The sequence below is a fragment of the Colletotrichum gloeosporioides genome, assembly GCF_011800055.1.
Source record: "Colletotrichum gloeosporioides strain Lc1 chromosome Unknown consensus_9, whole genome shotgun sequence".
NCBI classification, from domain to species: domain Eukaryota; kingdom Fungi; phylum Ascomycota; class Sordariomycetes; order Glomerellales; family Glomerellaceae; genus Colletotrichum; species Colletotrichum gloeosporioides.
This window is the reverse complement of record NW_025544654.1, coordinates 152,508-165,345: the sequence shown is the minus strand read 5'-3', so window position 1 is coordinate 165,345 and position 12,838 is coordinate 152,508. Positions and strand designations below refer to the sequence as shown.

Sequence of the window (12,838 nt, the reverse complement as noted above, 5' to 3'; positions counted from 1 at the left end):
GACAACTCTCAGATTGTCGGAGGGAGAGACTCGTCCACATTCCTCAAATCTATGGACAACATCCGGAAAACCCGGCTCAAAAAGAAAGATAGCTAGATGCTATGATACCCGCCAGCCCGGCTCCCCGGAACCAAGGCACTGCTCCAAGACCACCACGCGCTAGTCTCAATGATTGACGCAACACAGCGAATCACACCCGGCCTGCATTTCTTTTTCGTAGTCCGTGCAATCATCAACACTGCCACCGCCAATGAAGCCCCGACAGCCTGACTTGGGCACCTTTCGAGTGGGACGATGTCTCTCACATCCCTTGACTTGTGGTTGGAATCTTTGAAACTGTCTCGGGGACACACGAACTGACAGGGTAGACACGCAGTAGCGCACGTGTTGTGCAACGGGGCGGCCAGACGCCACGCGTGCATTCAAATATCTCTCCCTCGCCCACACGTGGCACCCTGTGCTCTTAATCTCGAACTTGTCTCCGTCATACACCGTTGTCGTGCTGCCAGACCGATGAATCAAACCGCCAAGACGTCGTTTTTTGTTCCAGGAATCATCGTCCATCATCGACTCTACTCAAAATGCCATCGAGAAACCGACCTGACGATGTGGACTACTCGTCACTCGAGAGCGGGAACAGACAGCAACACTCGATGCTCGAGGTGAAACCGAACCATTCCGAGAACCGGCCTTCTACAATAAATGTGGCTATTCCTATTTCAACAGAGATGAAACCGCGGCGGAACTGGCGGACATGGTGGCGAAGATATTGGATCTTCGTTCTTGCCATGTCAATTCTCATTGTCGGCGGAATCATAGCAGGGGCTGTTGGGGGGATTACAGCTGCCGAGAAGACGAAGACGGAGGGGGACTGATTCCGAGTCTGGTTCAAGACACAAAGAGTCAAGGCTATTCATGCAGACGTCATCATGTGAGCATTTGTTTGCATCCTCCGGCCACTTGTCAAAACTAACCACAGCAGTCAGTAGATGCATCGTCGCTATCACCTATCATACCGTATTGATTCCAGCTTCATCAAGCAGCAACTGTCCGCCTTTCCAGCTTCAAAGCAAGCACAGTGGAATAGGATGTCAGGAAGGCGGCTGTCATGAAACACCACCCTCACGAGCATAGACGGGCTGGCGCTTGCAAGCCCTTTGCATGCATCCCCCGACCGTAAAGGGACCGACCGGAAAGGGCTGTGTACGGGTCAACGTGGCGTCGTCTTGATATTGATCAGGAAAGCTAAAGCATGACCGGTCTACGCCAGCAGCAAATGAAAACAGACGGTTGGAAAGAGGCGCCTCGATTGCATGGACGACCTGGTTCCAATTGAGAGGAATCAAAGGAGGCAATTACCATTCATGGGGGCAGTTCTGGCTCGTAGTAGTGCAGTGTCTGGTCGCTCAGATCATGATCAACGCAACTTCTGAGCCAAGGATTGGGTAGGCTTTGATAAGTACTTGTACCTGCTTCAGTAGCTCCACGTACTCTGTGGCCCTTAGCCTTTCTGGTTCAAGTATCGACATTCTCATATCCCCACAACACTTCACAAAAGTCGGGGTTAAACCTGTTACGTTACTATGTGAGCTACGACTGCTTCATGCGACCCAAGTGAACGTTGCACCGTCGCCAGAGGAAACCAACACTTCATCACCGCCATTGAACAAGATCCGTCCACCACCTTCGTCCATGGCTGTGACTATACTGGGTGAAAATGACCAGACCCCGTCAAACTCAAACCCCTCTCCAACCAATATCATAACCCACCGCGGGCGATGGATGTTTTCCACTTCAAACTTGCGACTTGGTGAGGTCTCAGCGTAGTATCGGCGGTAAGCCTCCTCATTTCTGACATCGCCGGCAAAATACCCCATTTCAAGATGAACACCTTGGTACATGACTAGTTTCAGCTCGCGCAGCACAGGCATACTGCGTACGCCCTGGGCCAGGGAAACAAGCAGTGGATCAAATGTCCGGCTATCGAAGGTGTAGCGAAAAAAACATTGTGGGTAGTTTCCATCCTCCCTGAACCACGAGTGGTCTGGGATATAATCTGTTGCGTCGGAGTCTTGTGAGTCGAGAGCTGCCAGGGTCTCCTCGGTTGATGGTCTATCGTTATTTTCTCACGCGTCCTCGATGTTGCCCGTAACTAGCCACTTTCCATCCGGGGTGACGGGGATGATTTCAAAGGACAGATATTCCAGACGCGGCCCGAAAGAGGTATCCGTCTGCAAGGCCGATGGTGCAAGGATCCAGCCGCCAAGAAACGACGCTTCTCGTAGTTTTGGGAGTTTGAGCATATCCCGAATGGCCATGCTCAAACCGTCTTGTCCTTCAGAGTTTGTGAGCACGTCGAGGCCGAATCTTTCGTCATCTGGCGCACCGTCGTAAAGTCGGATTTCGAGAACCTCGAGATTATCGAGAGACGCATCCCGCATTGCATCGGCGAGGGCGCATCGGATTTCTCTCCGCTGGAACATATACCGACGAGTTGGCATCATAAGTTTGAAAGTAAGTCGGCGTAGAGCGGGCAAAGATTTAGTTAGGACCGCCAATAAACTGGGGTGCAGGCGATATTGCCCAGTTTTCCATTTTATGAATAATTCTTTTATGAATACTTATATAACTAAAGGGAATATAAGGACCCTTTTTTTCCTCTACCCTAACCTAAACTAATCTCTTTAACTACTATATCCTTAGATAAGGGTAATAATAGTAATTAGTTTTTAAAACTATTCACTATATTTCTTATTAAATATCCTATTAATCTCCCTTATATTATTCTTATTCTTTAAATTCTTAGTAATCTTTTTAAATCTCTATTTAATTTAATAGAGAACTTAGTTCTAAAGGTTTTCTAAGAATTTAATATATATTATAAAGAGGTATAAAGATACTATATTATTATTCTTAGCTATAAAGATATAACTAAACTATTATTAAATATATAATAATATAAAGGTATTTAGAGGCTATAGGCTATAGTTAGGTTAAACTAATAGAAGAAGTACCTAAAAGGTAGGTATAATATTACTATACTACTTTTACTTATTTCTTCTAAGTTCCTTCTTTTTTAATCTTTAGTAAGTACTTACTAAGTCCTCGTTATAGAGAGTTCTATACCTTAGACTTATAGACCTTCCTATTTATTTAGCCTCTACTAGCTAAGCTATCCTTAAACCCTCTAACTAAGTATTTAGTCCTTTATAATTATCCCCTTTCTAAATATAGTAATCTTTACTATATATCTAAATACTATAGCTAGTTTCTTACTAAAGTCCTTCTTTTTATCTAAGTAATATTTATTAGACTTAGTACTATTATCTTTATTATCTAATAAAGTACTTACTTACTATATATTTACTAAAAGATAATAGAACTTTTAGGACTATAGTTATAGTAACTAAACTATAGTTCTATCTATTAAGGTTTTTCTTTTTTTAAGCCCTTTTTATACTTCTTATTTAGAGATACTCTAAAAAGATCTTATTATTTTTTTAAAGAAAGGTAGCTATCTTTAAGTTATAAGTTTTATCCTTAGTATTTTATTTTTTATTTAGTAAGCCTTTTCTTATATAATATCCTTATAATAACTTTATTTTTTATCCTATTATCCCCCTTCTTAATAGGTTTATTATAAAATTATTAAATAGGTTAAATAGTACTTACTATTATTAATTTACTACTCTTACTTCTTTATATATAATACTTATTATAGTAAATAACTACTATCTTTTATTATTTAAAGTTATAGTTACTTCTATAATTATTTAATAAAGCCTCTTAGCTATCTATAAAGTAATAGCTTTTTTCTACCCTTAAAGTTAATTTCTTTTCTTCCTTAATATATTATATCTATCTATAATAATTTTTATATTTTTATAAGTCCTTCTTTAAGTCTTTATAATATATTTACTAAACCTTCTTTTATTTTATAATACTTTTATAATTAATATTATAAGTACTAAGAGTTTAATTTACTAATTTCTTAAAGAGTATAGCTTTAATAAAGAGGAGCTTAGTAATAGTAACTATTAATATAATTAAGTAGGTAGTAGTAAGTTTTATATTAATTATATACTATAGTTCCCTAAGAATACTTAGATTATTTATACTTACTAAAAGGATAGTAACTATATATATAAGTTATACTATCTTTATAGTATTAAGTACTATAAAATAAGTTTAGTAATTATTTAGAGAAGGTATAAATTAACTCTTTTCTCTTTTAGATCTTAGTCTATTTTATTAATACTATTTATTTCTATTAGAACTAAATTAAGTATTATACTTATATTATTACTACTAAGTAGTACTATTAGTATAAGATCTTTTATATCTTTATAGCTATAGAGTAAAGTATTAAACTTCTCTAATATCTTTATAAGTAGTTAGTAAACCTTACTAGCTTTAAGCTTAGTTTTAAAAACTATAATAACTAGCTATTTACTATAAATATAGAGGAGACTACTACTTTATATACCTAAGTATACCTATAGGTTATACTTAATATAAGTTTTACTTTATAGTTAGTCTTTTCTTTTTATTTATTTAATATATTATTTATAAGTAGTTTATTAAGTTAAAAATAAAGTATTAGTTAAAGAGATTATACTATAGATTAATAATATTCTTCTAGTCTATTTATATAATAAGATTTATATCTTTAACTAGGCTAAATTCCTTAACTACTTTAGTGAAGTCTTAATAATATATCTTTTAAAAAGTAATAATTATATATCTAAGCTTCTTATATAGGATCTCTTAAAGGTTTAAAGTTATTATATACTTTATAATACTTATTACTATACTCCTATATCTATTTATAAGGTTATTAGTAGTAGTTTTACATTTTAGTTTAATACTTATAAGTAAGTTAATAAGGATTTAGTAATAGCTTATTAATATTAAGTTAATAATAAGGATATAGATATATCTTCTAAAAATAGTAATAATAACTTTAATAATACCTTTAGAAGTAAGAGTTAAGGTAGTAATAGTAGTATTACTAGTGAGAGCTTAGAGAGTAAGAGTAATAATAAGGGTAGTGAGGAAGATAGTAATAATAGTAATAATAATAGTAATAATAATAGTAGTAATAGTAATAATAATAGTAATAATAATAGTAGTAATAGTAATAATAATAGTAATAAGTAGTAATAGTATTAATTAAAGTTTAGTGAGTATATAGTAAGTTTTCTATAGGAGTATAAAGTTAGATATTTATTATTTTTAGTTATTTTTACTAAAAGGTTTAGGGGGTTTCTTTAGTATTTTAAGCTATTCTATAGTTAATTAACTTTTTCTTATTATACTATATTATTTATTATTCTATTTATAATATAATTCATACTACTACTTCTTAAATCTAGTAAGGATTTAAATAGTATTTACTAAGTATTCTTTAGGTTTTTAGGTGTTATACTCTACTAGCTAGCCTTTTTATTTAACTAGATATAGGGGGCTTACTAATATATCCTTTTATAATATAATATCTTTAATTTCTTATTCTTTAAGGTTTTCTTTTAGGTCTAGAAGCTATTTTTTAGTAAGTTTTTAGTTATATTATAGCTCTAATAGGGTTATTAAGAAAATATTATATACCTTACTATATTTTTCTAAGAGCTATATTTTATAGGTGTTAGGGCTTATAACTTCTATAATTAGTATAGGGATAAACTATAAGGTAAGTTTTTACTAACCTTTTATGAAGTAGAAGTTCTTTATTAAAAGTCTTATAATATCTCTAACTTTATATATTTATACTTTCTTTTTAGTATTTATATTTTTAGCTTATACTTCTATTATATATTACTAGTTTTTAGTTATTTTTTAGTAAACCTCTATTAACTTCTTAAGTTTTTTAGTAACCTCTTAGGTTTTAATTTTAATATTTAGTAAGTAGTAATTAATTATTTAAGAGTAGTAACTTATAAAAGCCTTAAATAGTAATATACTAATAATAGTATATTTACTATTATTATATAAGAATTTAGTTTTAATTAGTTATATTACTTATTAGTTATATAAGCTTTTACTAAACTTTAAGAGGTATATAGTTAGGGTTTAATATATTCTCTTAATTTAGCTATCTATTTATAGATATTATATAGTAGAGATATACCTTTTTATATCTTAAACTTTAGTTTAGTCTTATTAGAATTAGTTAGTAATTAATTTATCTTAGTTACTAATAATAGTTTTAGATATATTATATTAATATTTAATCTCTTAATATAAGATCTTTACTAAGCTTATAATATTTAGTCACTTAATTATTACTAAAAATTAAGTTACCTTAGTTATTTAATATATAACTATTAGAATTATATTATATATAATTCTATTATCTTAGTAACTCTCTAATAAGTTAGTTAGGAAATTTAAAGAAATCTATTAGAATAAGTATATTAGTAGTTTTAATATTTATAGTAGCTTATATAGCTTATATTATAGTATATATACCTTTTAGTAGTATAAGTACTTAGTAATATATTACTATATATCCTCTATTAAGTATAGCTAGTAAAGCTTTTATAGAATTAGTTCTATTATTTTATTTACCTCTATATACCTTAATTTAAATATATTATAGTAGTTTTTTAAGATTTTATAATAAAGAGATCCCTCTTCTAAGATAACTAATTTTCTCTTAAACTAAAAGATATTATTCTTATTAAGTTAATACTTTTAGTATTCCCTAGTATTTTAGTAAATCTTAACTATAAGTTCTCTATAGAAGTAGTTTTTAGTTTATAATTCTCTAACTATCTATTTAAGATTTATACTTAGTTATAGTATATATACTATTTTATCCTAAATAAGCTCCTTTATTATAATATATAGGATATACTACTCTAATATAGTAACCCTAACTCCCTTTAAGTCCTCTAATATATTACTATTCTCTTATAGAGTAGTTAGTATAGTATTTATATATAATTTTAAGTAGGTAATAGTACTAATATATATACTCTAATATAGTAACTTATTAATACCTTTTATAAAATAATACTAACTTAAAGGTAAAGATCCCTTAATTTTAAAACTAGCTTTTAAGTAAAGTTCTTATATATTTTACTAGATAGTTTAAATATAAGTTTTTATAATAGTTATAATCCTTTTAAGCTTAGTAATATATTAGTAATTTATTACTAAAAGTTAGCTAATAAGTTTAAGCTTTTTTCTAAAAGTAGGAAGTATATTATTTACTTTAGAGTTCTCTACTATATAGTTAAAGTGTTATAATAGTCTATTTATTAGGTTAGTAACTTCTAACTAATATTAAATTTTAAAATTAAATATAGATAAGTAGTAAACCTATTAAATAAGCTTTCTATAAATATCTTATATAAGTATAATAAGTACTCCTTTTAATACTATATAATTAGTAAGTATTAGAAATTTCTCAGGAAGCCTTTATAAGTATTATATTTAATAATCTAAGCTTTTTATAATTATAAGAAGTTCTTATTACTTTATAGCTTAATATTTTTCTATATCTAAAAACTTCCTTAATTAGAAAGTTACTAAGTACTAAATAATACTATACTTCTATAAAAATATATTAAATACTACCTAAGTAAATATATTAGTCTTAACCTTAATCTTTAGTATTAAGTTATAATATTTTAATATTAAAACTTTAGTAAATACTCTCTAAAGTATCTTAAATATAACTTATATTTCCCCTATTTAGATAAAAACTTCTAACTTTATACTATTTTAGTTTCCCTTAAATATACTATTTATAGAGGCTATAATATAGAAATATCTTATAATAAATTTATAGTAGAAATTATAGAAGTTAAAGAAAATTTAAATATCTTAGAAAGATTTTAATATTAGCTATTTAGTAACTACTTAGACTTAATTTAAGTTTATCTTAATACTATCTTAAGTAATATAAAACTTAAAGAAATTAATTTTTATCTAGTAGAAGTTATACTTTTTTAATTTTATAAAGAACTTAATAGCCCTTAAGTAATATAAAACTAAGTATAAGTTTTTTATATATTAATCTTTAGTATCTAAGTAAATTAAAATATTATCTAAGTATATAATATAGTAAATATCTAAAAAATTAATAAGTATTTAGTAAATATATACCTAAAATATTACTAAAGTATTAATAAGCCTAAANATAATATTATTATATACTTAAAATACCTATATTAAGTTTTAAATATAGTCTTCTATCTATTTACTTTATTAATTATAATTTTATAATAAGCTTTATTTAAATTAATTTTTAAAATAAACTTTATATTAATAAGCTTATCTAGAAATTTACTAATTAGTAGTAAAAGGTATTAGTTCTTTATTATAATTTTATTTAATCCTCTATAATCTATATATAGTTATAGATTACTATTTTTCTTAGGTATAAATAAAACTAATACTCTTATAGAGTTAGTTAAATAGTAGATATATCTAACTACCTCTATTTCCTAAATATACTTAGTAAGGGTTTATAGTTACTTTACTAATATAAGGTATATTAATTTATATAGTAACTTCTTATTAAGTTTAAACTTAATATAATATATTATTCCTTTTAGTTTAAAGACTTTCTTTATATTCTCTTTATTAAAAATATCTATAAAGATTTAAAGTTCTTTAAAGATCTTTTTTTTATACTTATTCTCTAATAAGTATTTACTTAAAGTATTAATATCTTTTTTATCTAAAGCTAAAACTTCTATTAAGTATATTATATAAGTTTTCTAGCTATTCTTAATAATTTTTTATACTATTACTTCTAGTTTAATAAGTAAGATATAGTTATATAACTAAGTATAAATATAGGTATTTATATAAATACCTTCTCTACTTATTAAATTATTAGATAAAAAGATATCTCTTACCCCTTTAGGGTATAAGCTAGCTATAAATACTTAGTAAATCTTTTATAAGTAGCCTTAGCTATTAATTAAAAAGAATATAAACTAATAAACCTTATTAGTAAATATAAGTCTCTTTTAGAAGTCTATTAGTTTTAGAGCTATAATATTAATAGCTTCTTTTAATAAGAGTTTCTTAATAAGGTCTTCTTATATAAAGTTAACTATAGTATAAGTATCTATATTAACTATTAACTTAAGCTTATTATATACTTAAAGTATAATTACCTAACCCTTAATAGTCTAGTCTATAAGGACTAAGGTGATTTCTAGTATAATACCTCTTAAGGTTACCTCTATACTTATTTATTTTCTAAATCTTTAGTATTAATTATATAAGAAACTATAATAGTATTAATCCTACTCTTTTTTAAGTTTAGGTTTTAGTTACTACTTATAAGCTATATATAAGGTTTAGTATAATTAGAGGAAATATACCTATATCTCTTATAATTATAATATTAAGTTCCTTAGAAGTTAGGTAACTTACTATTAGAGCTAAGTATTATATAGAAGTTTACTAGATAGTTATTTTAAGATAAAGTCTCTAAATAGTACTCCTTTAAATCTACTAATTAAGGGGGTTATAAACTACTCTTATAAAGGTAATCTAAGGAACTTAAGTATAATTATTTATATAACTTAGAGTAGCTAGTAAACTTTCTTATATACCTCCCTTCTATAATCTCTTATAGTCTCTATATATATAGGGTAATTATATATATATTAGTATAATTAATATCTTATTTAAAAAGTTTATTTTTTAAGGTTTTAGTAAAGCTTTAAAAGAATATATAAGTCTTTATATTACTTATATTTAGTTTACTAAAAGCTTAGTTAATAAACTCCTAATAAGCTTAATATATAATAGGTTTCTTATTATCTTTCTAATAATACTATCTTAAAGTATTATAATAGTTCTATTCTTAAAGTTTAAATACTATATACTACTTTCTTATAAAGATCCTAAAGTTATCCTATATAAAATTAACTTATTTCCCTAATATATCTATAAGCGTTTATTAATAAGTTTATTATTCTATTTATAAAGTATACTCTATTATATTTAAAGTTTATTAGATATACTAGCTATTAGAGTAGCTAAGGTAGTACCTATAAGCCTTCTCTACTATAATAAATTAATTTTCCCTTTTTATATTAGTAGATTTATTAATAAAATAAGCTATATTATAGTTTAAAGGTTTCTTATAAACTTTAAGTAATTATTTAGTAGGCGCTTAGTTACTTAATATAATAGTAATTAGTTTATTCTAGTTAGCTATTATAGTTATAATCTATTATATTAGTATTTAGCTAGTTACTTTATTTAACCCTCTAGCTTAAACTAGCTTATTAGTTATAGCTATAGATATCTAGTCTTATAACCTATTTAATCTATAAGGAGAGATCTTATATTCCCTATTCTCCTATATATACTTACTACCTAGTTAGTAAGTATTTAGTATAAATAGTTTATCCTTTTTAGAGCTCCTAACTTTACTTAAAGTATAATTTCTTATTTCCCCTTATTAACTTATATTATCCTCTAATTATTTACTAAGGTTATCTTCCCTATATAGGTTTATATAAGCTATTTTACTTAGTACTTAGTAAATACTAAGTATAACTTCTTTAATCTAATTAGTAGGTATTATTTAGGTATATAATACTATTATTATTACTAACTTTCCTAAAATAAAGTAGAAATAAAAGAATTATAAAAGTATTTAGGGATTATAAACTATAATTAAGTTAAACTAATAGAAGAAGTATTTAAAAAGTAGGTATAGTATTACTATATTATTTTTATTTACTTCTTCTAAGTTCCTTCTTTTTTAGTCTTTAGTAAGTACTTACTAAGTCCTCGCTATAGAGGGTTCTATACCTTAGACCTATAGACCTTCCTATCTATTTAGCCTCTACTAGCTAAGCTATCCCTAGGCCCTCTAGCTAGGTGTCTAATCCCTTATAAATAAATTAGTCTTTTTTAGATATTTAATATTATTAATAGTAAAAGCTATATTAATTAAATAGGAAGTATATATAAGATTTATTTTAGAAAGTTTTAAATTTAGATTATAGTATAATAAGGGGCTACTTCTATTAACTTAGCTAAATAGTTTAAAAATCCCCTTTATATACCTTATAGGTTAGCTATAGAAGTTATACTATAACCCTCTATATATTTCCCTATCAAAGTCATATAGCAGTTAATAAGGTGCACCTCTAGGCAGCAAACTATAAAGAAGAAAAGTTAGAAGGGAAGAAAGATTACCCAGTTTTCATGTGAATATGAGAGATAGCGCTGACCTCTAGTAGCAGTCCCAAACACAGCAACAAGCTCTCGACTAGACCAAGATACTTTAGATCGTTGCGAAGATACCAAATAGGTGCCCCGTCGTGAGTATAGTCATCGTATGAGGGCGGTTGGTAGGACGACTCAATCTTGGCCACGAGCTTAATACCGCTCTCCTCGCTAGCTGTGGATGCGGAATCCCAAACGTGCAGTCTCGTGAATAGATCGAGAAGTGCCTGTGTGATTGCGACACTGTTTGCAGCGGCCTCTTTCCGGCTCTGAAACTTCTTGATACGCTTCTCGCTTATGGGCGGCAGAAGAATCTTGTAATGTAGAACCCTGACTTGCGCGCGGCGCCGAGGGTCGGAGAAGTCTTCGTCGAATTGACGCAATGAGTCGCTGTCGCTACTAAATTGGACGGACGCCACCGCGGAAGAGGTGGCCATACTTGGTCTGCGCGTGGAAACTTCTTGCGTGTTACTGATGGACGTGTTGTTTTGTGATTAAAGGAATCGAAAGAATATGTAGTTGTGCTCGACAACCCCTCACGCAGAAAGCAGGGGGGGCAAACAGTGCTTGATGCCTGTCCCGGGCCAAGCCTCCGGAACGGGCCAAGTAACTTGCGAGAAGATCCAACAGCGAGTGCCAGGCATCTTTGCAGGATGCAACCGACATTTGTGGGCAGCAGGAGATGTTCTCGGCGTGTAGTGTTGGTTCTTAAACCCGTGGCAAGAGATTGTTGGAAGGTGATTAGACACAAGCTCTCCACACTAAACCCTGTTCTAATTTCACCTCAACGGGAAAGGCCTAGTGCGTTGCTCGACCATCAGAAAGCATTCACCCGAAAAAGAAGAACACATCGCTCTGTACATCAGGCATGTCTCCCAATTCGAAATCTCTATGGACATCTCAAACCACATTCAAATGACAACCGTCCCTCCACTTAATTCATACCATTCAACAAATAATTGAGCAGTATCATGTGTCTGAAAACCATACACAACCGTGGTCGTGTATAGTCCCTGAGTATCATGTTTGCGGGCTGTGCCACACTTCGCCAACGTTAGTGCCGTCGAACGCACCCCGATACATGGTTCACTTTATTTAGCTTCGCCACGATCTCTGTATGGAAGTTGGTGTAAAGTGAAAAAAAGAAATCGAAAAACATAGCTGGGTAAGGTGAGCAACACAACGTGCCGCCGTGCACTTGAAGCTCACCCTGCTACCCAAGTAGAAGACCGAGTTGCAGGCCACAAGCTCTAGGACTACCCTGGCCTCGTGTCAAGCTTTGAATATTCTGAAAGCGATGATGTTACTGAGTTGAACCATGGCGTTGTGTCATGCCGTTGAAAAAGCATATGAGCGAACAGGGCTCGAGTTATATGAGAATCACTCAGATAACACTGCGTGGATTTGAGGAGTTAGTCAGTTGACCTTTTTACAACAGCAATTAGAAAACGGCTAGGTCAACGCGAATATCATGATAACGTGACGTTTTAGTAAAGTAAACTGCAAAAGAGGAGGTCGTATCTCTGTTACCACTGTTTCCGTGCATGTGTATATTCATCTCTACGGTTATTTCACATTCTCCTGTTTTCAAGTCCCGCTGAGCAACACGGCAGATGCATGTTGCTTG

The 12,838-nt window shown here is 30.0% G+C and overlaps 1 protein-coding gene across 1 annotated transcript; it reads right to left on the bottom strand.

The window, feature by feature from the left end:
- Window positions 1–1,601: 1,601 nt before the first annotated feature.
- Window positions 1,602–11,648, bottom strand: GCG54_00003017 (uncharacterized protein; the record flags this gene model as incomplete). The annotated part of the gene is given in 3 exon segments (XM_045403096.1): window positions 1,602–2,112; window positions 2,131–2,562; window positions 11,182–11,648. The coding sequence occupies 3 exon segments, from the start codon at window positions 11,646–11,648 to the stop codon at window positions 1,602–1,604; spliced, it is 1,410 nt and encodes a 469-aa protein (XP_045269999.1).
- Between the last annotated feature and the right edge of the window lie 1,190 nt (window positions 11,649–12,838).